The sequence below is a fragment of the Lutra lutra genome, chromosome 7 (genome assembly GCF_902655055.1).
Source record: "Lutra lutra chromosome 7, mLutLut1.2, whole genome shotgun sequence".
Classification (NCBI taxonomy): Eukaryota; Metazoa; Chordata; class Mammalia; order Carnivora; family Mustelidae; genus Lutra; species Lutra lutra.
In genome coordinates this window covers 129,995,717-130,018,894 of record NC_062284.1, presented here as the reverse complement: position 1 = coordinate 130,018,894, position 23,178 = coordinate 129,995,717, and the positions used below count along the sequence as shown (strand labels likewise).

The window sequence follows — 23,178 nt, the reverse complement described above, 5'->3', positions numbered from 1 at the left end:
AGAGGCTTCAAAATGAACATGAGTTTAAAATCCTGTCCTTGAAATGTTAAGTTTGGCAGTTTAAATAATTCTTTTTTTAAAAATTTTATTTATTTGACAGAGAGAGAGAGAGTGTACAAGCAGAGGGAGCTACAGGCAGAGGGAGAGGGAGAAGCAGGCTTCCGGCTGAGCAGGGAGCCTGCTTCTACCTCTGCCTGCTGCTCCCCCTGGTAGTGCTCTCCGACAAATAAATAAATTACATCTTTAAAAAAAAAAAAAAGATTAAGGATGGAGAGGATCTGCTGTAACACTGATTTCTTTCTGCTGGCAGAATGGCCGACTAGCATTAGCACTAGACCAGGCACTTCTTTTTTTCCCCCTAAGTTTATTTATTTCAGTGATCTCTATACCCAACACGGGACTTGAGCTCACCACCCTGAGATCAAGAGTCACATGCTCCTCCGACTGAGCCAACCAGGTGTCCCAAAGACCAGGTATTTTTTTGACTGACTTGAATGTTAAGCTGTCTTTGGAATTTAGGGTTTCCTTTGGTTTTGTGAGGCAACCTCATCCCCAGGCTTCAGCTGACTGCCCAGACTCCACAAATCTTGTTTCCCTCCCCACCCCAGACCAAACCGGTGGCATGGGGACCTTACTCCATATACATATCTTGTCTAAATGACACAATTCTAACTTCATGTACATTTTTTTTTTTTTTGCTAATTATGCTGTTTCTTAACTATTCCCTTAGGCTGTTATTTTTTTGTTTGTTTGTTTTTTAAGTTTATGTAAGTAATCTCTATTCAATGTGGGCTTGAACTTAACCCTGAGATCAAGAGATCAATGCTCCTCCAACTGAGCCAGCCAGGGACCCCTTCCCTTAGCATTTTAAAGCATTTGTTTGAGAATAAAAAATCCCCCCCTCATTTTAATTACCTGAGTAACTAATTACATAAATGCCAGCCTTTCCCCCCTTTCTAGTACTTCCTCTGACCCCAACGACCCTGCATCTTCAGCCAACCCTCCCAAATGGTCTAGTTCTTTCTTCCGTCTGCCTCACCCTCTGTAAATCTTAATTAGAATGCACACATTAGCTTCCCCTGTAGAGCAGGTTAGACCCAGTGTTCTCTAAAGAAACAGTTCTAGAGTAAGTTCTCCAGATCAGACAACTCTTTACTTACGATAATTCCATTTAAAGGAGAGAAAACCCTACACACACCTTCGCTTTGGTTCATATCTCCATTGCCTCTGAAGACCAAATGCGCATATGCCTTCCTGTTGAAAACTGAACTCCTTTTCCCTCAGTGGCCACCTTTTCCCAACTGCCCTCTTATCATCTTTGGAATCACCCGACTTTTAGGTTCCCGGCTTTAGTTTCCCCTCCTAGAAATCCACTTCGATGAATATTTACTGAGTGCCTCTAACTGCCAGGGACTCTGGTGGGCCCTGGGGATTCAAAGATGAATAAAAATATTTGCTCCTTTAATGAATTCCACTAAACCTGAGAAACGATCCTCATCTAATTTTATATTTAAGATCCAGTCAAAACTCACAAATCTGAAAAGATGTGTGGTTTTTTCTTTTTTCAACTGAATCTACACTAAGCAGGTAACTCCTTTCTTTTACATTTCTGACACAGTTTTGCATACACTTGATTTGCAAGTAATTATATTTGCTCACTACCTATTACTTTTCAAATGTCTTCTGGTTTGGTTACACCCGGAGCTCTCAAAATGACTGGAAGCTATTCCAGGGCAAGGCTTTCTGTTATACGTGAGTTGCACACACCGAAGAAACTGGTGTAGGCTGCACCTTGGGTAGCCACGCAACCACACGCCCTGACCTCGCAGCCCCACTCAGCCCTGGGGCACTGCGTTTCGGCTCCACGCACCTTCTTGCTATTCCTCAGTCGGGTAAGCATGTTCCTGTGTTCCGGCCTCTGCACAGAACTTCTCTCTCCAAGTGGCTAACTCTGCTCCTTCAAGCTTAGATGTCATTTTCCCTTCCCTGCTCCCTCGATCCCCACCGACCTCCCCGTTTCATACCGTCATCTGCCTGCCCACGGGACACTCAACCCCCATATCCTGCTCTACTTTTCCCTATAACATGTAACGTCTTCTAACAAATTATGTAACTTATTTACTACATTTGTCTGACTCCTGCCCCATTAGAACATAAGCTCCCCAAGGGCAGGGATTTTTATATTTGTGTTCTGTCCACTGATCTATCCCAATCTCCTAGAAGAGAGCATTAAACTCAATATGTTTAATGAAAGACTAACAAGTTAACATGTCTTACAAATTAGAATCCACTAACCCGGAATCCACTAATTTGGAATTTCTAGCAAACCTCGACAGTTAACATAGTGAGGCCCAGATAATATTTCCCAACAAAATACACAAGCCTGAGTCTAATATCACAGGAGCCCTAAGTCTAATGAGGCCAGTCTATAGCCTGCAACAGAACATACCCAATTTTGGCCGGCATATATAGCATCAAAGGCACAACTGGAGAGTCTTCATTCCCATAGATGATGAAGCCCATCTCTTTCAGCCGTCTCCTGAAATACCTCGTGTTTTCAGCTAACTGCTGGATACACTCTTTGCCTGGAAAATCATAAAGAAGAAAACACAAAGTAATACTAAGAAAAAAGGAGTGGAAAAAAGACAGCAATCCATCTCCATTTTATCAATCAGTCCTGTGTTTGGTTCTTCATTTCTAACACAAAATATTTTCATGTAACAAACTCTAGGAAATATAAACAAATCTTGCTTTGTGGTTTGTCACAGTAGGTGTTCCAGGCAGATTTTGTAATAACGTACAAAATGAAGTTCAACAATTAGCATTGTCTTGGCACATTAGCATCCTTAAACATTTTCACTCTACCATCCCTTCATAGTTGTTCTCTTCATTTCATAGATCAGGTGACTCTCACAAAGATGACTCTCACAAAGGGGGCGACTAGCCTGCAGTGACATGGTGATAAGGTGAGACTAGAACTAGGTCTCTCAGGGCGCCTGGGTGGCTCAGTGGGTTAAAGCCTCTGCCTTCGGCTCGGGCATGATCCCAGGGTCCTGGGATCGAGCCCCACATCGGGCTCTCTGCTCAGCGGGGAGCCTGCATCCTCCTCTCTCTCTCTGCCTGACTCTCCGCCTACTTGTGATCTCTGTCTGTCAAATAAATAAATAAAATATTAAAAAAAAAAGAACTAGGTCTCTCATCTTCAATATTCCTTCCAATGAACCGCACTGCAAATAATTTTACACATACGATCAGATATACAGCCATTAGAGCCCTAAATTTTCCTCTTAAGAGTTTGATTTTAGGGCGTGTGGGTGGCTCAGTCAGTTAAGCGGCTGCTTTCAGTTCAGGTCATGATCCCAGGGTCTTGGGATCAAGCCCCGAATCAGGCTCCTTGCTCAGCGGGGAGCCTGCTTTTCTCTCTGCCACTGCCTGCCACTCCCCCTGCTTGTGCTTGTTCTCTCTCGTTCTCTCTGTGTCAAATAAATAAATAAAATCTTAAAAGAAAAAAAAGATTTCAATGTGGATGGTATTTTTATTTTTTTAATTATTTTTATTTATTTTTTAATTTTTTTTGACACAGAGAGAGAGATCACAAGTAGACAGAGAGGCAGGCAGAGAGAGGAGGAAGCAGGCTCCCCGAGGAGCGGAGAGCCCGATGCGGGGCTCGATCCCAGGACCCTGAGATCATGACCTGAGCCGAAGGCAGAGGCTTAACCCACTGAGCCACCCAGGTGCCCCGTGGATGGTATTTTAAAAAAGTTTGATTTTATGTCACCATCTTCCTAAAACTTCTATCAGACAACAGTAGTGTACCCATAATAACATAAAATCGTATTTTTAATCTTAGTTTATTCATCTTCCCTAAAATACAAATGGTTAAAACAAACATTTCTTAAACTCCTAACTAACTAAATATTTGGACTGGGTTCTGACATTATGGTAGACCAATCTATGAAAAGACATCCAAACAATCATTCTGAAGAGAAAGCCTAAATTTGAAACATCAGCTTGCAAAGGGCCAAGAACTGTTCCAGGGTCTTCTCCACCACGAATACTCACAAACAAGGAAAGGTCGCAGTTATCCTCGCACATATATTAGAGAGCCAACAAATTCACATTTTACAAAGTACAAATATCATAAAATTCAAAAGATAAGTTAATCAGTTGGTCAGAAATACAGGTGGCTAACAAACGTCCTTAGAATACCAATTTATCCATCCATTCACTGACGGAAAGCTACCCTAGATAAATCTGCTACGAATAACCCAAAGTTGATACTTTGTGCAGATAAATTCAAGTTGACTTCAGCTGGCTCACTGTGAGCGATGAGGAATGCCACTTCAGTTACGAGACCTGTCTTACAACAGTAAAGCAAGCATTAAAGTACATTACATTTCCTTATGCTGAGAACTAATGAGCCCTGTGCCCAAGTTTCCCCCCAGAAATACCTATACATGCTTACTCCACGTTTAGAAAAAAAAAAAAAAAAAAAAAAAGAGACTTCCACTTCTGGCCAGGATAGAGCACCCTGGACCAGATTTTACCTTTCTGCTGTCAACAAGAGAAAACTGGACAGAGCACACAAAACAAAATGTATATAAAATGTTTTTCAAGCACGGGGCCATGGGCAGCGCCAGACTGTGCTGTTGGAGAGAAGGAAAACAAAACATGAGCCTCTGGATTGCTCCCTGACTGGCTGGAGGCAGGTCCCAGGCTGCTGCCCAGGGAGAGGAATCTAGTCTGGTCCGGTGAGGACATCCGAGATTGGCGTTGGGGATGCTAAGGTGGCTAGGATTTCTCAGGCAGGATACAGGAGAGGAAAGAGGAGCAGAGGGAGGTGTGGGGTCTGCAGCAGGGTCCCCCTGAGCCTTTGGCAGAGTGCCTTCTGTTCCGCATGAGAAGAAACCACCAGGGGCTGAGGAAAGAAGCATCAGAGTCAACAGTTCCCAGGCTCATCTGGAGTTGGTGACAGTTTGTATTTTCACCTCCTCAAATGGGAAGGCCCCAGATCACACTAGTCGTGGAGTGAAATTAGCTCTAGACTAAAAGTTGCTGTGGATCTATCCTGACAAACCTTAAAAGCAAGTCTGGAGAGGATCCAAGTGATTCAAAGAACAGAGTCCAAAACTACCTAAAGGAATACAACAAAGTGCAGCACCCGATAATGTGAAATTCACATCTGGCAGACAATAAAAAATTCCCCGCGTTCAAAGAAACAGGAGAATATGACTCATCAACCAGGAGGTAAGTCCATCAACAGAAATGGACCAGAAATAACAGGATCGGCAGACAAGGATATATAAAATGCTATCGTAAATGCCCTCCATACATTCAGAATGGTGGAGGAAGCATGATAAAGGGAGAAAGGAAATATATAAAAAGGAACACACAAGTGATACATGCAACAATGCTGATGAATCTCAAAAGCATTGTTACACGAAATAAGCGACACAGATTACGCACTGTGCGCATTCATTTATAGGAAATCCTAGAAAAGACATAATTATAGATCCAGAAAACAGAGTAATGATTGCCAGGGAGTGGAGAGAGGACTGACAGGACAGGGGTAGGAGGGAACTTTTGGGGGGCGGGTGTGACAAAAATATTCTATCGCTTGATTGTGGTATGATTACCTGACTGTATACATTTGGCAAAACTCATGGAATTATACACTTAAAGTTGGTGAACTGTACTGTATATGAATGATATCTCATTAAAGATGATTTTTTATTTTATTTTTTATTATTTTTTTTTAAAGATTTTATTTATTTATTTGACAGAGAGAGGTATCACAAGTAGGCGGAGAGTCAGGCAGAGAGAGAGAGAGGAGGAAGCAGGCTCCCCACTGAGCAGAGAGCCCAACGCGGGGCTCGATCCCAGGACCCTGGGATCATGACCTGAGCCAAAGGCAGAGGCTTTAACCCACTGAGCCACCCAGGCGCCCCTAAAGATGGTTTTTTAAAAAATTTAGTGATACACCTGCATATTAGTATATATTATTTTTTCTGCACCCACTTTATTATTTTGCAACTTGCTACTTTTTTCTCATCATAAACCAACTACTTAAAAAAAATTTTTTTTCTCATTCCAAGAATATCAGAAAAATATCAAGGAAATAAAGAAATCTTAAGGATGTAGACCATAATTTTTCCTCCCTCCCTTTTAAAAAAGATTTTATTTATTTATTTGAGAGAGAGAGCAGGCATAAGCAGAGGGAATGGCAGAGAGAGAGGGAGAAGCAGGCTCCCCATTGAGCAGGGAGCACAACGTGGGGCTTGATCCCAGGATTCCAGGATCATGACGTGAGCCAAAAGTAGAAGCTTAATGACTGAGCCACCCTGGTGCCTCAGACCTTAACTTTTCCAATTACTATATCATTCTAAGCAAATTTTCTTTCTTTCCTTTTTTTTTTTTTTTTTTTTTAAGATTTTATCTATTTATTTGACAGACAGAGATCACAAGCAGGCAGAAAGGCAGGCAGAGAGAGATGGAGAAGCAGGCTCCCTGCTGAGCAGAGAGCCCGACTCGGGTCTCGATCCCAGTACCCTGGGATCATGACCCCAGCTGAAGGCAGAGGCCTCAACCCACTGAGACACCCGGGCTTCCTAAGCAAGTTTTCTTTAATGAAAGCAACTGAACATCTGTCTCACTATTCATCACCATCTGCTCCCCGACAAGAGTCCCAGAAGAAAACACACCTAAAATGACACTCACATACCACAACCTGAAGATACTGGGAACAGGCATTTAAAATCTCCAACTTATACATCCCCATTATTATTGAACAGTTTTCCTTTGTAAAGATACACCACCATTTTTCTGTATGTTTATCCACTCACATGTTAATGGACATCAGAGATCACTGACCTTCATCTTGAGAGCTATAAAGTTAGATTAAAAAGAATTCTCTCCTAAACATATATTTAAACATCCTAGTCACACTGGAATTGAAATAAAATTTAAAAATAATAAAAAAAAGAATTAACACCTCAATTTCATTTGATTCTAACTGCTTTTAGATGGGTATAGTAAAAGAATGTACTGTTTATACTTTACACATAAAGAAACAGGCCCAAGGATGTTAAATTATTTCTCTAAGGCCTCTCTTTCTGGAGGCAGATCAAGATATTCTGATTCTGTCAGTGCTTTTTCTTCTACACCACACCAAGCAGTCAGGTATTTTTCAAACTTTAAAGTGTTCAGCCCTTTATTGGGTAGGAGTATCTGAGTCTTATTTTTAAAACAGCACTTACTGGCAAATGAAGGGGGTTGGGATGAATGAGCCTAAGGAGACACAGGGTAAGTATGAGACAAGTGAAAAGCAGTTCTTCCAATAAACTCGGCCTGACCAGCAAACGGCAATCATTGCAGGTGAGTACAGACGGGAATGAAGACTGGAAGTGTCAAAGAAAGAAGTCAGCTCAATCAGAAATGGCAGTCGCAGTGAATCACACGCATTAAGTGGTCTATTTAACCTACGAAAGTCGCAGCCTGCACCATGACACTGCCAATATTTGACTATTTGTGACCTAAAAATGACAATTTCTTGTGGTTCAACCTAATAATTTCAAAGACAGTAACAGGAAAACCAGACAAATAATTGTAGACAATTCAGTAAGCTCTGGCACTTATACATACTGGGAAGTAGTTACATAGTTATTTTTTTTTTAAGATTTTATTTATTTTATTTGACAGATAGAGATCACAAGTAGGCAGAGAGGCAGGCAGAGAGGCAGGCAGAGAGAGAGGGAGGACGAAGCAGGCTCCCCGCCGAGCAGAGAGCCCGACGTGGGGCTCGATCCCAGGACCCTGAGATCATGACCTGAGCCGAAGGCAGAGGCTTAACCCACTGAGCCACGCAGGCGCCCCTACATAGTTATTCTTAAGGTGATGCTGAATTACAAAGACAGCACAGTTACCCATTTTGAATTAAATATCATCTAAAATACTAGTTAAGAGGCACCTGGGTGGCTCAGTTGGTTAAACCTCTGTCTTCAGCTCAGATTCTGAACCCAAGGTCCTAGAATCCAGCCCCATGTTGGCGCCCTGCTCAGCGGGGAGTCTGCTTCTCCCTCCACCCACCCCACATTCCCCCTGGTGTGTGCGATCTCTGTCTGAAATAAATAAAATCCTTAAAAAAGTAAAATAAAATACTAGTTACTACTAATGCCAAGAAGTGTAATTGCTACTGAAGTCCACTCTGCTAGCTCATTTCTAAGGAGTTTTCTTACCACAGAGTTGCCGCAAGTTGTAATGGGCTGGAAGAATGGTCTAATCGCAATTTCTTTTTCTTTCTTTCTTTCTTTTTTCTAAAGTAATCTCTATACCAACGTGGGGCTCAAACTGATGACCCCAAGATCAAGAGTCGCGTGTTTTACCAAGTAAGCCAGACAGATGCCCCTCCAATAGGGATTTAAAACATGTGAAGTGTAAAAAGATTTAGGCTTACTGAAAAAAAAATCTAACTCTTAAAATGTCTTTATCCTTTTTAAGAATACAGATGGTAATAGAAGAGGTCAGCATTCTTCTCTACTTTTTAAACATAAATCTTTACTTTTTTTTTAAATAAAATTTTTAATTTATTTATTTGACAGAAAGGTCACAAGTAGGCAGAGAGGTAGGCAGAGAGAGAGGGAAGCAGGCTCCCCATTGAGCAGAGAGCCTGACACGGAGCTCGATCCCAGGACCCTGAGATCATGACCCGAGCCAAAGGCAGAGGCTTAACCCACTGAGCCACCCAGGTGCCCCAATAAATCTTTACTTTTAAGGATGATAAAAAGCATCAAAGCAATTCTGAGGAAAACCTCTACCCTGATTCTCTTGAACTTTACAACTAAGTCTCACTCTGCGGCTGTGTGTGTGTATAGAGTTCTTTAGTCAAAATCTGTGGCATTGTACAAAAGAGAGAAAGAAAAGGAAACAGGAGTACATAATTTAAGTTCTCAGAAAACGTAAAAGATAACTTTAACAGGCCATTTTGAGTCGTCAACTTCTTTGCAATAAATTTTATGTTTAGGAAGTAATAAAGGATCAATAGACTGTGATGGCATCACTAGATTTAATTCTTTTAAAGAAACAGAAAACCTAAAAAGGAGGAGCATCACGATTACCTACCTACTGATAAACTATATTGATAATTTTACATCACTTTTACGAAATAGGATTAGATTTGGAGCTCTATATATTAACCACAGCCAAGTAGATTGTGAAGTTGAACCAACTGCATTCCAGATGTTCTCCAAAAGGTACATTTTATCACGTCTTAATCCAGATTCCCCAGGATTCTCATTCAGCCATGTAAACGTTAACATTTGAAGGAACTACTGGATCATTACTCAAGTAAAATAAAATTTCATATGCCCTCCCAGACAGGTGTCAATCAGAACAGATAGTATTCTGTGAGCTACAAATTTTCTAAAGTCTCAGGACTGGTTAAAAAAAAACGGGATAAGACCTATGTACAAAGTAAGGGGATATAAAAGGCAGCAGACATTTTTGTCTTAAATGGCATTAGGGCTAACTACTTAGAACTTACGCTTCAAAGAATATAGCATGTACTCATCACCTGCTTAAATAGCAATATAATTGTCAATTTAGCTGATGAGCTTTTATATAACTTATAACATAATCAAAAAAAATGTGTTTGAGTCTGCAACTTCCAAAGTAACATTTCTAGTGTTAACTGAAATCTTTCAAATAAAGGACACAAATAGAAATTATGTTCAACCAGAGTTGGTCCCCTAAGTCATATCATACTCCATTATACAGCTCCTAATCTTCTTAGATTTCCTGGATATGCTGACATAATCTGCTTTCCTGGGAAAAATAAAATAAAATTACCGCTACTCTTCATACTTATACTTTCCAATCAATTATAATGGGCTGGAAGAATTTGAAATTGAAGAACTTCTTTCCTTCTTGAAAAGACTTCTTCTCCTGAAGAACTCCCCCCTTCCTAAAGGTCATAATCTCAAAGCAGATAAGGGTTTTCTTAATTGAGGGTCTGCCAAACAGACCAGGTAGCCCCAAGAATGGTTTCAATTAGTTTTCAGTATTAACTGTGAGGTAAGGGTCATAAGGCAGGATAAAATATGGAAAAATATTACCCATCACCTTATTCTAATTTATACTATTAAACACATTATTGTGTATATTTCATACACTATCTTTTTTTTCCCATATACTATCTCTTTAATACCTTATGTCTAAGAACTGAATTTAACTACCAACCTTTTAGTTTAATATTCTGTCCAAATGTCTCAGTTTTGCTACTTGGAAAGTTACTTTTTCCAATAGTTTACTGTGGTTGGATTACTTTGGCTATGTTAAACATATGTTGCCATTGAAATCTACAAGGAGGTTATATCTTAAAGATCTCTTAAACAAATGTTTATATAATATCAGGTAATGAGATCACATGCAAACTATGTTTTCAAAGGCTATTCCCATGGTGATTATGGAAGCTCTTCGTACTGTTCCCTTCAAGGCACAGAAAATACCTAGTATAGCAAACAGAGTGCCAGGCTCAATAAATGCTTCTTCCCTTTCCTTTTCGTTTCAGCTGCTATATCTCTAAATACTTCCATGTCGACTACCATCCAGCCTTATCCCCTGATAAGATACTACCTTATAGTCTACCATGAGTGAACGCAAGAATATATTGATTCGTATTAATCTGAACTGGCATTCTCTTATACTAATGGTGCTACATCTGAATCCCATGTTAGGACAACAGCTCAATCTCTTGCCAGCCTGGAAGTATTTGGGGCTGAGGTGAAGAGGGAATCAGATCTGCCTTAACTATTGTTATGACAGCAGTTTTGAGAACCATCAATTATTTGCATGGTAGAAGATCTCAGATGCAAAATCGCAATGACACTTTCAAAAGAGACCAGTAGATCTCAGCTGAGAATCAAAATTCCTTTCATGCTCAATACTTAAGCCACAGCATTTTTCCTACGTCAGTAACTTCTGAGAGGAAGAAGAGACTTAGGAGGGTTGCCCTCCTTCCCCTTTTAGAAACCGGCAGGTTCGAGAGTTATTCCGTGGCTGAGGAAACAAACCAACACCTGGTTCATCCAACGGATGAACCAGGATTTGAACTCCCTGGTTCTTCTAGTTTTTTTTTTTTTTCTTTTCTTTTCTTTCTCTAAAGATTTATTTATTTATTTTAGAGAGGTGGGGAAGAGCAGAGGGAGAGGGAGAGAAAAACTTAGGCAGTCTCTGCTGAGCACCGAGCCAGACACAGGGCTCCATCTCTTGACCAAGATCACGACCTGAGCTGAAACCAAGAGTCCGAGGCTTAACTGATGGAGCCACCCTGGGGCCCCCACTGGTTCCTCTAGTTTCTAAGACTGTGTCCTTAACCACTGCTCACTGATCCACTCTAGCTTCTGTATTAAGCAGGTCTTATACGGGAATCGTAGTTAACAGGAACAAAAAAGGAGAACTGAGTAACTGTTTAAATGATGTCACTGAGAGTGCCTGCCCCTGAGGCCACTTGGCTCCTGGATTCTTGGGCCCCGTCCATCTGCTCCTAGGGAAAGAGGGGGTGCCCAGAGACTTCCATTCATCCTGTATCCTCCTTCACAACAGCACTCCAGCTGGTCTTAAGGGCTGAATTGCTTCAAGCTTATGCATTCTTTGCTTTCTGACCTAAGTCCCTTGACCTGTAGCAGACCTGACTTACTTTCTTTGAGCTTTGGAGACCAGTGGCTTTGAGGTCTACCTTCCCAGAAGATAAGGCCTGACTCCATTTGAAAACAGCTGCCAGGAGGCTAGCAGGCATCAGGCTCATGTCCACTCAGGAGTAGCTGCCTGGACACCAGCTTCTCCTGCATGCAGCCCCCCTCCCCTTTCCAGTGCCTTCCCTTTTAAAACACTCGGCCTTGCCCTTGATGGAGAAGATGGTCTTTGAGACGTTAGTCTACCATCTTCCCAGGTTGCTGGCTTCCTGAATAAAGCAACCTTTCCTTTCCCATCATCACCTGTCTCTCCAGCATCAATCTTCATGTGGTGAGGAGCTGGATCTGAGTTTGGAACTGGTTCTCCTGACTGGTAACACTTCCAAATTTCCATTCTAGGATTTCTAATACTGTTCCACCTTTCAAAGAGGGGGATCTTGAAAATTTCAGTCAACCATTGCCAGTATTTCTTAGTAAGACTGCTAGTGACATTAACAATTCTTGGTCAAGGCTGTCCAGTGTCCTGAAAAGCATTTAGAATCACCCACCCCTTGGTGATCAATACCAATACCACTTCCTCACAGCCCAGACTGTGACAACCAAACAAGCCCCTAGACGTTTCCCAAGTGTCTTAGGAAGGCAGCACAGTTCTTGGTTAGTTGAGAACTACTATTGTTCCTAAAGTTATTTCTTCACAGGGAGGGAGCATAGGTTTCTTTTCTCTTTAGCCTTAAAACTTAAGTGAGAGATGCATTAGCTGTATATAGATCTTGGGCATGTTTTTACCTCCCTTAGAGTCAATTGCCAACTATCTAGAGGAAGATATACATGTGGGGAAATCTGGTATATTTAAAGTATAAAATCACACACGGGAAAACCCAGTACGAGCTAACCGATTAACAGTGTATTAAAAGGTAATACTGTAAGGTTAGGTAGGGCCTCTCTTCAGCAGGCCCTTTCCTTACCTTTCTGGAATTGTAATTCTATTCCATTAATTGACTGTTCCAAATTATTACAGCTTATATCATCACTGTATTTCCTCATTACTCTCTTTAGTTTTTCTCCTCCTTCTACTGAAATGTAATTTGCAGTCTGTAAAATGCACACCTTTACAATGTACAATTCAGAGGTGTTTAGTATAGTCACAAAGTTGTGCCACCATCACTGGTATATAATTTACCCCCGCCTCCGAAACTCCATCCACGTTAGCAGTCTGTCCGCATTTCCTCTCTCATTAACCTACTTCTTGTCTCTATGAATTTGCCTGCTCTGGACGTCTCACAGAAATGGAAAAATATAATATGTGGCCTATTGTGTCTTCTTCCTTCCACTTAACATGATGGTCTCCAGGTTCATCCGTACTCCGTTCTTTTTTCACTGTCTGTGCATGGACACACTGCAATTTGTTCCTCCACTCATCAGCTGATGCACACTGGGCTGTTTTCACTTTTTGGCTATCATGAAAAATGCTGCTTATAAACATTCATATACAAGCTATCATGCGGACATGGGCTTTCAGTTTGGTTGGGAATATACCTAGGAAGAGAATTCTGGGTAATACGCTAATTCTATGGTATCTGCTTTGTGAGGAACTGGAAATAAAAATATTAGTTTTCCAAAGTGGTTGGGCAACTTAACATTTCCATCAGTAACATGGGAGCTTTCTGATTTCTTGGATCCTCACTAATGATGTTACTGTCTGTCTTTTTTATTTTAGCCATGCTAGTGTGTGTAAAGTAGTTTGCTGTGGTTTTCACTGGCATATCTCTAATGTCTAATAGGTTTAAATACCTTCTCTTTTTTTGCACTTATTGGCCATTTGTGTATCTTCTTTGGAGAAATACCTATTTGAATTCTTTGCCCATTTTTTACTTGGGTCATTTTAATTGTGTTGTTAACGTTCTTTCTTATCAGACATGATTTACAAAATTCCTCCCATTCTGAGGGCTGTATTTTCACTTTCTGGATGAGGTGTCTTTCAAAGAACAAAAGCTTTGATGAAGGACAATTTATTTTTCTTGCTTGCTTGTTCTTTTGGGTGTTGTAACTAAGAAATCACTGCCCAGGTGCCGTGATGGTGCAGGTGGTCAAGCACCTGACTGATCTCAGGGTCATGAGATTGAGACCCAAGTGCAGCTCTGCACTCAGCGAGGAGTCTGCCTAAAACTCTCTCCCCCTCTCCCTCTGCCCTCCCCTGGATGCACATACTCTCCTTCTCAAAAATAAATAAGTCTTAAAAAAAAAATGAGAAAGAAAAAGAAAGAAAGAAATCCCTGACTAATCCCACAGTCATGAGGTTTTGCATCTATGTTTTCTTCTAAGAATTCTGTAAATTTAGTTCTTACATTTAGGCCCTTGATCCATTTAGAGGTTTTTTTTTTTTTTTAAGATTTTTAAAAAAATTTATTTGACAGAGAGAGACACAACAAAAGAGGGAACACAAGCAGCAGGGGAAGTGGGGCAGGGAGAAGCAGGCTTCCTGCTGAGCAGAGAGCCAGATGCGGGGCTTGATCCCAGGACTCTGGGATCATGACCGGAGCCTAAGGCAGACCTAAACACGCCTCCCAGGTGCCCCTAGTAATTTTTTTTAAAATATTTTATTTATTTATTTAAAGAGAGATCACAAGTAGGCAGAGAGGCAGGCAGAGAGAGAGGGGGAAGCAGGCTCCCTGCTGAGCAGAGAGCCTGATGGGGGGCTCAATCCCAGGACCCTGAGATCATGACCTGAGATGAAAGCAGAGGCTTAACCCACTGAGCCACCCAGGTGCCCCCCTAGTTATTTTTGTATATGGTGGGAGACAGGGGTCCAACTTAATTTTCTTTTTAAAGATTTTATTTTATTTTTTTGAGAGAGAGAGTGAGAGAGAGCATGAGAGGGGAGAAGGTCAGAGGGAGAAGCAGACTCCCCATGGAACTGGGAGCAAAATGCGGAACTCGATCCCGGGACTCCAGGATCATGACCCGAGCGGAAGGCAGTCGCTCAACCAACTGAGCCACCTAGGCGCCCCCAACTTAATTTTTTCCATGTGGATATCCAGTTGTCTCAGAATCATTCATTAAAAGAGACTGTTCTTTCCCCATTGGGCTGTCTTGTTGAATACCAACTAATCAGAAATTAATGTTTACTTCTGGACTCTCAGTTATGTTGTGTGTGTATTTTTTTTTTAAGATTTATTTATTTTAGAGAGAGAGAGAAAAAGAGCAAGCAGGAGAAGGGGCAGAGGGAGAGAGAGAAACCTGAAGCAGATTCCCCGCTGAGTGCAGCGCCCAACATAGGGCTGGATCCCAAGATCCCGAGATCATGACCTGAGCCGAAATCAAGAGTCAGCCACTCAAATGACTGAGCCATCCTGGTACCCCTATACTCTCAGTGTATTTCTTGGTCTATGTATTTATACTTATGCCAATACGACACTATCTTGACACTACAGCTTTGGGGCATGAGACTCCTCTAATTTTGTTCGTTTTCCAGTTTGTCTATTATAGATCTCTTGCATTTCCACATGAATAAGAGGATTCGCTTGCCAATTTCTACAAAAAGAGCAGCTGGGATTTTGAAAGGGATATTGTTGAATCTATAGATCAACTTAGGAAGTACTGTCATTTTTTTTTTTTAAAGATTTTATTTATTTATTTGACACAGAGAGAGAGAGAGAGAGATCACAAGTAGGCAGAGAGGCAGGAAGAGAGAGGCGGGGAGGGAAGCAGGCTCCCCACTGAGCAGAGAGCCCGATGCGGCGCTGGACCCCAGGACCCTGGGATTGTGACCTGAGCCGAAGGCAGAGGCTTTAACCCACTGAGCCACCCAGGCACCCCGGAAGTACTGTCATCTTAACAATACTAAGTCCTCTGACTCAGGAGCACAGATACCTTTCCATTGGGTTAGGTCTTCTTTCTGCTTTTTTTGTACATTTTTTTCTTGGGTAGAATGCAGTAAATATTGTCAAAATAGTGAGCTGGGTTGACAAGGCAAAGCAAAGCAAGTAGTGAATAAACACATTTAAGATAAAATGATACAGCTCCTAATCTGAGTAAGAATAAATAATGCTTCTTCCCTCTCTAACCCCCCCAGAAATGTGTTTTTAAATACATTAAAATGTGTTGGAAAGGTTATACTGAGTGTTGACAAGACTATGGAATGATCAAGATGTTACTAGTGAAACTGTGAACTGAGACTTTGTAAAAATGGCAATACATGCTGAATGTAAGCATATTCTATGACCTGCAATTCCATTCCTAGGTACAAACACAGAACAGAATTGTGTGCCATAAGATATATACAAGACAGCCACTCTTAATAACAGCCCAAATCAGGAAATGACTAAAAATGTCCATTAGCAGAATGAATAACTAGTAATATATTCTAACAATATTGTTTGATACTAGGTAGCAATGCAAATGAACCATATTTTTCCACCCAAATGTGCACATAAATCTCAGAAGACATAATGATGAATAATATATACCAGATTCAAAAGAGTGATAATATGTATTGCATGGATGATTCCATTTATATGAAGTTCAAGAATAGGCAAAACTAATATACAGTGATAGAAGTCAAAATAGTGTCGAAATTATCTTTAGCAAGGAGAAATGGAGACTGGAAAGAGGCACAAGATAGTCTTCTGGGAAACTGGAAATGTTCTAATCTCATGATCTGAGTGGTGGTTAGACAGGTGTGTGTATTCACTGAACTGTATATGCCTAAGATTTGTGCATGTTATTGTAGGAATGTTAATACTTAAAGTAAAAATAAGCATTTAAATACTTGGAAAATCAAAGGAAGTTAAAAAAAAACTGGAATGAGATTAAATTTCTGATAACTCAATTTATATCTTAAAAATATCCAACTACTGGGGCACCTGGGTGGCTCAGTGGGTTAAGCTCTGCCTTCGGCTCAGGTCATGATCTCGGGGTCCTGGGATCAAGCCCCCGCATTGGGCTCTCTGCTCAGCAGGGAGCCTGCTTCCCTTCCTCTCTCTGCCTGCCTCTCTGCCTGCTTGTGATCTCTCTCTGTCAAATAAATAAATTTAAAAAATCTTAAAAAAAAGATATCCAACTATTATATAATAATCACGCTTAAAAAAAATCACCCTTTTACTTAAAACACACACGCACACACACACCCACAGAATTATCTAGATATTATGGGGTGGTCTCAGGCATTCTCCTGCCAGCCTTTGTTATTTAAGACAAACCTGGAAAAATATTGAAATTTTTGGTGCTGGGTGTTCCAGGAATTTCTAAGACAGGGGAAGTGTTATGAAAACAGTACTTACGGAGTTAAAGCCCTTGCCTAGAGGCAGGAAATGAAAGCATAAAGGGGCTGGCCCTTCCTTTCTCTTTTTAAAAAATCATATGAATGAAGGCACAAATCAGACAATACTAACCATACAAATATTTATTTTCCACCTATGCATCTGCTTTCATTCTCACAAAGTCATTTTCCCTAGATATTTTAGTATTGGGTTTTTCTTCTACATATTTTGCAAGAGGGAAAAACTAAGGAAAGGCTGGCACAAAGTAATGTTAACAAGTCCGGTTCCCACTGCCTACTGGACAAATGCCTTTAGGAGAGCTATGGGGCATTATAATTGGAATTATCAGCGTGTGATGGGGCACAGAAATACTCAGCAGAGAACAAGTTAAAATGATGCTACTGTAGGAATGCAGTAGGAACAAGGGTTTGCCAGAGAGGTGAATTTGGGATTAAAAAAGTTTAAACATCTCTGGGTGAGCGTAATATTATCAATTCACAGAAAAACAGTCTCTTGAGACTGTGTTTTCTAAGAAAGACTCAAATCTGAAAACCTGACCATGAAATACGGTAATTTTTGGCAAAATATTAATTTCTTAGGACTAATGCTTTTGATAAATTAGAAGAGAAGGATGGGTTCTTTTGGAAAGTGGAGGGTTTGACTTTGATTTTAAAATGGGTAAAGCTGGGCGCCTGGGTGGCTCAGTGGGTTAAGCCGCTGCCTTCGGCTCAGGTCATGATCCCAGGTCCTGGGTTCGAGCCCCACATCGGGCTTTCTGCTCAGCAGGGAGCCTGCTTCCTCCTCTCTCTCTGCCTGCCTCTCTGCTTACTTGTGATTTCTCTCTGCCAAATGAATGGATGAAATCTTTAAAAAAAAAAAAAAATGGGTAAAGCTGAGCAGAGGGAGCAGATGCACACAGTTGAGGGAAGGCTGGAATTGTCCCAAGACTTAAGATATTCCTGAACTAAATAAACCCTAGGTAAACAGAACATTCCTTACATGTGCAAGCATATCCTTTAATGGGGAGAACTGCTGGGATTCCTGACTCTACTTAATCAGGAAATCAGAGTTCTAAAAATAACTTACTTCTTCCAAGAAAGAGGAAGTGTGCCGGCAACTGAACATTTAGATTTGAGAACCAACAGTAATAAAAAATATTCTGACGTCTCTGGGGTTTTCAGGAGCCTAAAGGAAAACAACTGAATGTTGAATCTGCATTAAACTGATCCTTACTTTTAAAAAAATATGTACATCTATGAAAGTCTCAATTAAACATGTAAGTTTGTTTCACACCGTATTACTACTCCATATAAATGATGAGCTATTTCATCAAATTCAGTATTGTCCATTAAAAGAAAAGTGCTCAGATTTGAGAATATGACCAATTTATATTAAGTTCACCAAGACTTAAAACTGTGCATATACAGTAGCTGTGTGTGGATTTTTAAAAGTCTGCTAAAATCGGGGCGCCTGGGTGGCTCAGTGGGTTAAGCCTCTGCCTTTAGCTCAGGTCATGATCTCAGGGTCCTGGGATTGAGCCCCACATCGGGCTCTCTGCTCAGCAGGGAGCCTGCTTCCCGCCCCCCTCTGCCTGCCTTTCTGCCTACTTGTGATCTCTCTCTGTCAAATAAATAAATAAAATCTTAAAAAAAAAAAGTCTGCTAAAATAAAATTGGGATGTTTATTGCTTTTTCTCCTGGCTGCAGCAAAAAATCACTATAAACTTTGTCTTTTTCAAATGAGCTGCATTAAAACCTTACTTTCTCAAGACAAAACTCGTTTCAAAATCTTCAAAGTGTTCAGATATCAAAGACAAATACAGATGTTTTTTCATTAATGATAAGGAGAAACAAGAGATCCAGTTGTTTTGTTTTTAAGATTTTATTTATTTGTCAGAGAGAGTGAGCGAGAGTGAGCAAGAAAATGAGCATAAGCAGGGAGAACAGCAAGCAGAAGCAGAAGCAGGCTCCCTGCTGAGCAAGGAGCCCAATATGGGACTCGATCCCAGGACCCTGCAATCATGACCTGAGCGAAAGGCAGACACTAAACTGACTGAGCGACCCAGGTGCCCCTCAAAGTTCTTTATACTTAATGGTTTCCATTAAGTAAGTACAGAAGCAGAAATGTGTACACATCCCAAAGCATCTTCTTCATTTGGTTTCCTGTGCTTTCTTTGCATTCTGGTCCTCTTTTGCCTTATCTACTAGTGGTATTAACTGCTGGTGTTCTGCTAGAGTCTTTAATGATTCCATAATGAAAGGCAGATAATTATACTTCCTTTTGATATTTTCAAATCTTTTTAGTTTCTGTATCTCTTCTTTAATAAGCATCTGGTTTTGGGGAACCTCTGACTGAACAGCAGTTATATTATTACCCTGATCTGTATCCACTGGTTCCTCAGCAAATTGTCTTTGTAACTCTGCTATCTTCTCTTCATATATCATTTTTCTATCAGATTCAATGCCCATTAACTTAAATCGAATTTCACCTTTGCCGTATTTTTGTATCCTTTTTTCTATGACTAGCCTCACTGCACGGATCCAGTCATCTTGAGGCGCATACCGAAACCAATCAGTCCTTCTCTTCATCCACCTAATTAATGCAATCTTCCATTTACAGGAACATAACTGACAAAGTGAAAAGCACCTTCCTTTGCTGATGTCTTTGCACCAAATTCAGACATCTGCTGTCTGGCAAAACTGTTGTGTACGTGTCAAATCGCATCTGAACTGTTGAGTGCCAAACCTTTCATAGCTGCATCAAAACTTTGTGAAAATTCTTGAAACTCTGATAATGTCTCTCCTAAACAGACACCTTGATGGGTACAGTTCAATAACACACTTACTATGGCTTAAGTAGCACAAGCATCATTAATTACCTGCTTGGCAAATACATCGTGTCAGGTCCGGAGTCCTGAACTACAGAGCCTGCTGGTTCTTCTCCTGGCTGCCACGTGCAAAGAAAAATTAACCCATCAACTGGCTTTAACTCTTCAAAATTCTCAGGCTCTAAACTCCTTAATTCTTCTACTTGGGCTCTTTGGCAACCAAATTCTTTAGTGCGTTCTGTGAAGAGCCTAGGGTCCCTTTTCATGAGGCACCACTCACTAGTACTGCCTGTCATGGCCCAGGCCACAAATGCCCTGGCTGCTATCTCAGGCTCTGTCCACCTCCCACCAACGGCCACGGGCCACTGATCTCAATGATCTCAGCAAACCTGCCACTGAGCTCCTTATTTAGCCCCTCGTCATCCTGCCTGCTACCCCCATAGCCTGCTTCAGGATTTCTTAAAGAAATAAAAGGCGGTTCCTGGGTGGCTCAGTCGATAAGCGTCTACCTTTGGCTCAGGTCACGATCCCAGGGTTCTGGGATCGAGCCCTGCGTCGGGCTCCTTGATCAGCGGGAAGCTTGCTTCTCCCTCTCCCACTCCCCCTGCTTGTGTTCCCTCTCACTGGGCCTCTGTCAAATAAATAAATAAATAAATAAATAAATAAAATCTTTAAAAGAAAAAAAGGAAAGAAAGAGAGAGAGAGAGAGAGAGAAAGGTAAACACCTAAAGAAGCTGAATTTATACTAACTAAAATACTAAAATTTAGTTAGTAACTAAAATACTAACTTTTTTTGAAACCTTATCTAACTTTAAGATACAAACTGTTAAAAAAACAAATCTAGTACATAAAAATAAAGGATAAAAATTTCATTTATTTTAGTGTCTATTTGGTAGAAATAGAGGAGACAGAGAAGTAGCATTATAGTCTTTACACCAGAGACAAAAATCTGACCAGGAAGACTACAGAGAAAGGGAAGAATTTATCATGTGCTAGGCAAACAGACATGAAACAAATGGATCCTGAGTATCCACCAGTGTGTGCCAGACATCCAGGCCCTGGACACACCGTATGGAACAAAAGAGACAAAACTGCCTGCAAGAGGCATACATTCCGATGTGGGAGATGGACAATGAGAAAATAAATACCCCACTCAGCTGGTGTGTGAGAAATGACCTGGGTGATCCACAAAGTGCACGGCCCAGAAGCAGAAGCACACCTGCCATGTCCTAGGGCAGAGTGAACCAGCAGGTGGGAACAGAGCCAGTCAAGGGAGTGTATGGTACAGAAGGTCCACAAGGGGCCAGATAACAAGGGATTCACAGTCTTCACTGTAAGGAAGGCTCTGCCTCTGCCTCTGACTTTGAGAAGCAGGAGAGTCCCTGGGAGAATTCTTAAACAGAAGATTGATAAGCTCTCTGGTGTTTCCACAGGATCATCCTGAGTGTTGCATTTAAAGAGAGGTGAGGACAGAAGCAGAGAGGTCGTGAGAAAGGACAATGGCTTGGACTACGGCGACAGCAACAGGTATGAAAAGCAGATGGGGGATATATTTTGAGGGTAGACAGAAATGTTAGAAATCGTTAAAGCACACAGAAGATACATAATAAATATTTAACAAATGAATGAATCCTGGATAGGAAGAACAATCTGGACTAGAGTATTCAGGAAAGGTATCCAAGAGTCATCACACTGCACTGAACTCTCTGCATGGAGGTCTCCAATTCCTCATTTTCAGCATTTTTTATTTATCTTAATTCTTCCAAATAATTTTTTCTTGATCCTTCTATAACTAGTAAATCCATGTGAAAATAGAAGTCTAAGTTAAGCCAATAACAGTGGGGATACAGAGTAGCAGACAGGTTCAAAGATATTAAGGAGGCACAATCTAAATGCCCTGGTGATTAAATATATGGAATGTAGAAGCAAAGAAAATAATAACAGTGATTTCTTGTTTGGACAACTTCATAAATAGTGATGTCACTATTTGAGGGAACACAAAAGAAAACGCATGTCTGAGGGCAAACAAATGGAAAAGCCTAAAAACTTTAGAGAAACAAAACTCAATTTGGGGGATCAAGTATTTTTAAAGTCTAAAGGTTTAAAATTAAGTAGGTCAAGCCTACTACTTCTAAACTTGGATTGGCATATTTAAAGTTAATTACTGTTTGGAATGATGAGAAGATTCTGGAAATGGACAGTGGTAACGGTTGCACAATGCTGTAAAATGTACTTAATGCCAGTGAACTGTAGACCCCAAATTAGCTAAAATGTTAAAAATTTTATGTTACATATATTTTACCACAATGTTCACTCACTAGAGGTCAAGGTTCTTTTTAATGAGATATAATTCACATTCTATACAGTTCACCCATTTAAAACATGCAATTCAATGTTTTTAGTATATTTGCAGAATTATGCAACCATCAAAATCATTAACTTTAGAACATTTTTATAGCCTCCCCCCAAAGAAACCAGCACACATCAGCAATCAATCATTCCCATTTCATCCCAATCTTCCAGCCTATATGTCAGGTATAAACAATACTTTTTGTTTTTGAAGAATGTAATATAATTTATCCCAAACTCACTTTTTTCTATGTAAACAAAAGACTTAAGGGATAAATTCTGAAAAAAAGTCCACACCTCTTAAAACCCTAAGTCCTTCTCCATCATTAGCTTGGTGGTAAATACACAGCTCTACTAACAAAAATTCCTGGACAATTTTTCTGCATTTTAGATGAAAATCATACAAATCACTAAATATGAGCAATTTGTTTTTCATTTCCATTTTGTTTTGTTATTTTCTACCAATATTTTGTGTATTTCTAAGCTTGAAAAACTTCAAAGGAACCAAGAGCACTATAAAAGATGAAGGACAGGGGCGCCTGGGTGGCTCAGTGGGTTAAGCCTCTGCCTTTAGCTCAGGTCATGATCTCAGGGTCCTGGGATCGAGCCCCGCATCCGGCTCTCTGCTCAGCAGGGAACCTGCTTCCCCTCCCCTCTCTGCCTGCCTCTCTGCCTACTTGTGATCTCTGTCAAATAAATAAATAAAATCTTAAAAAAAGAAAGAAAGAAAGATAAACAGATAGATGAAGGACAGAATTAAAAAAAAAAAAAGGTTATGGGAAAATTTCTGGCACCTTTTAAGACCTGTCTCTACTCTGTACGTCATGAATTTGTTCTTTTTATAAGCTTCTGTTTCTGTTCTTACACCTTTCGTGTGTGGTCTCCTGACCTCAAAACAAACTGCAAACTCTGAGGGCTGCAAACTTCCCCCAAAATATACAAACATTCAAGGTGGTCTGAGAAAATGGAAATCCTTTTATGTGTTCAAATTAGTTCGGATTTACAGCTGAATTACCTATATTCAATTACACTAAGGCAAATAATAATGAAATATCTC

At 40.6% G+C, this 23,178-nt stretch overlaps 1 protein-coding gene and 1 pseudogene across 1 annotated transcript in view; both read right to left on the bottom strand.

Moving 5' to 3' along the window:
- Positions 1-23,178, bottom strand: part of SPTLC2 (serine palmitoyltransferase long chain base subunit 2) — a 116,684-nt gene that overhangs the window by 11,539 nt on the left and 81,967 nt on the right. Inside the window, exon 10 of the mRNA XM_047735644.1 lies at positions 2,450-2,585. Coding sequence (XP_047591600.1) covers positions 2,450-2,585 — 136 coding nt within the window. The remainder of the gene's footprint in view (positions 1-2,449; positions 2,586-23,178) is intronic.
- LOC125103796 (ubiquitin carboxyl-terminal hydrolase isozyme L5-like) lies at positions 18,991-20,275 on the bottom strand (annotated as a pseudogene).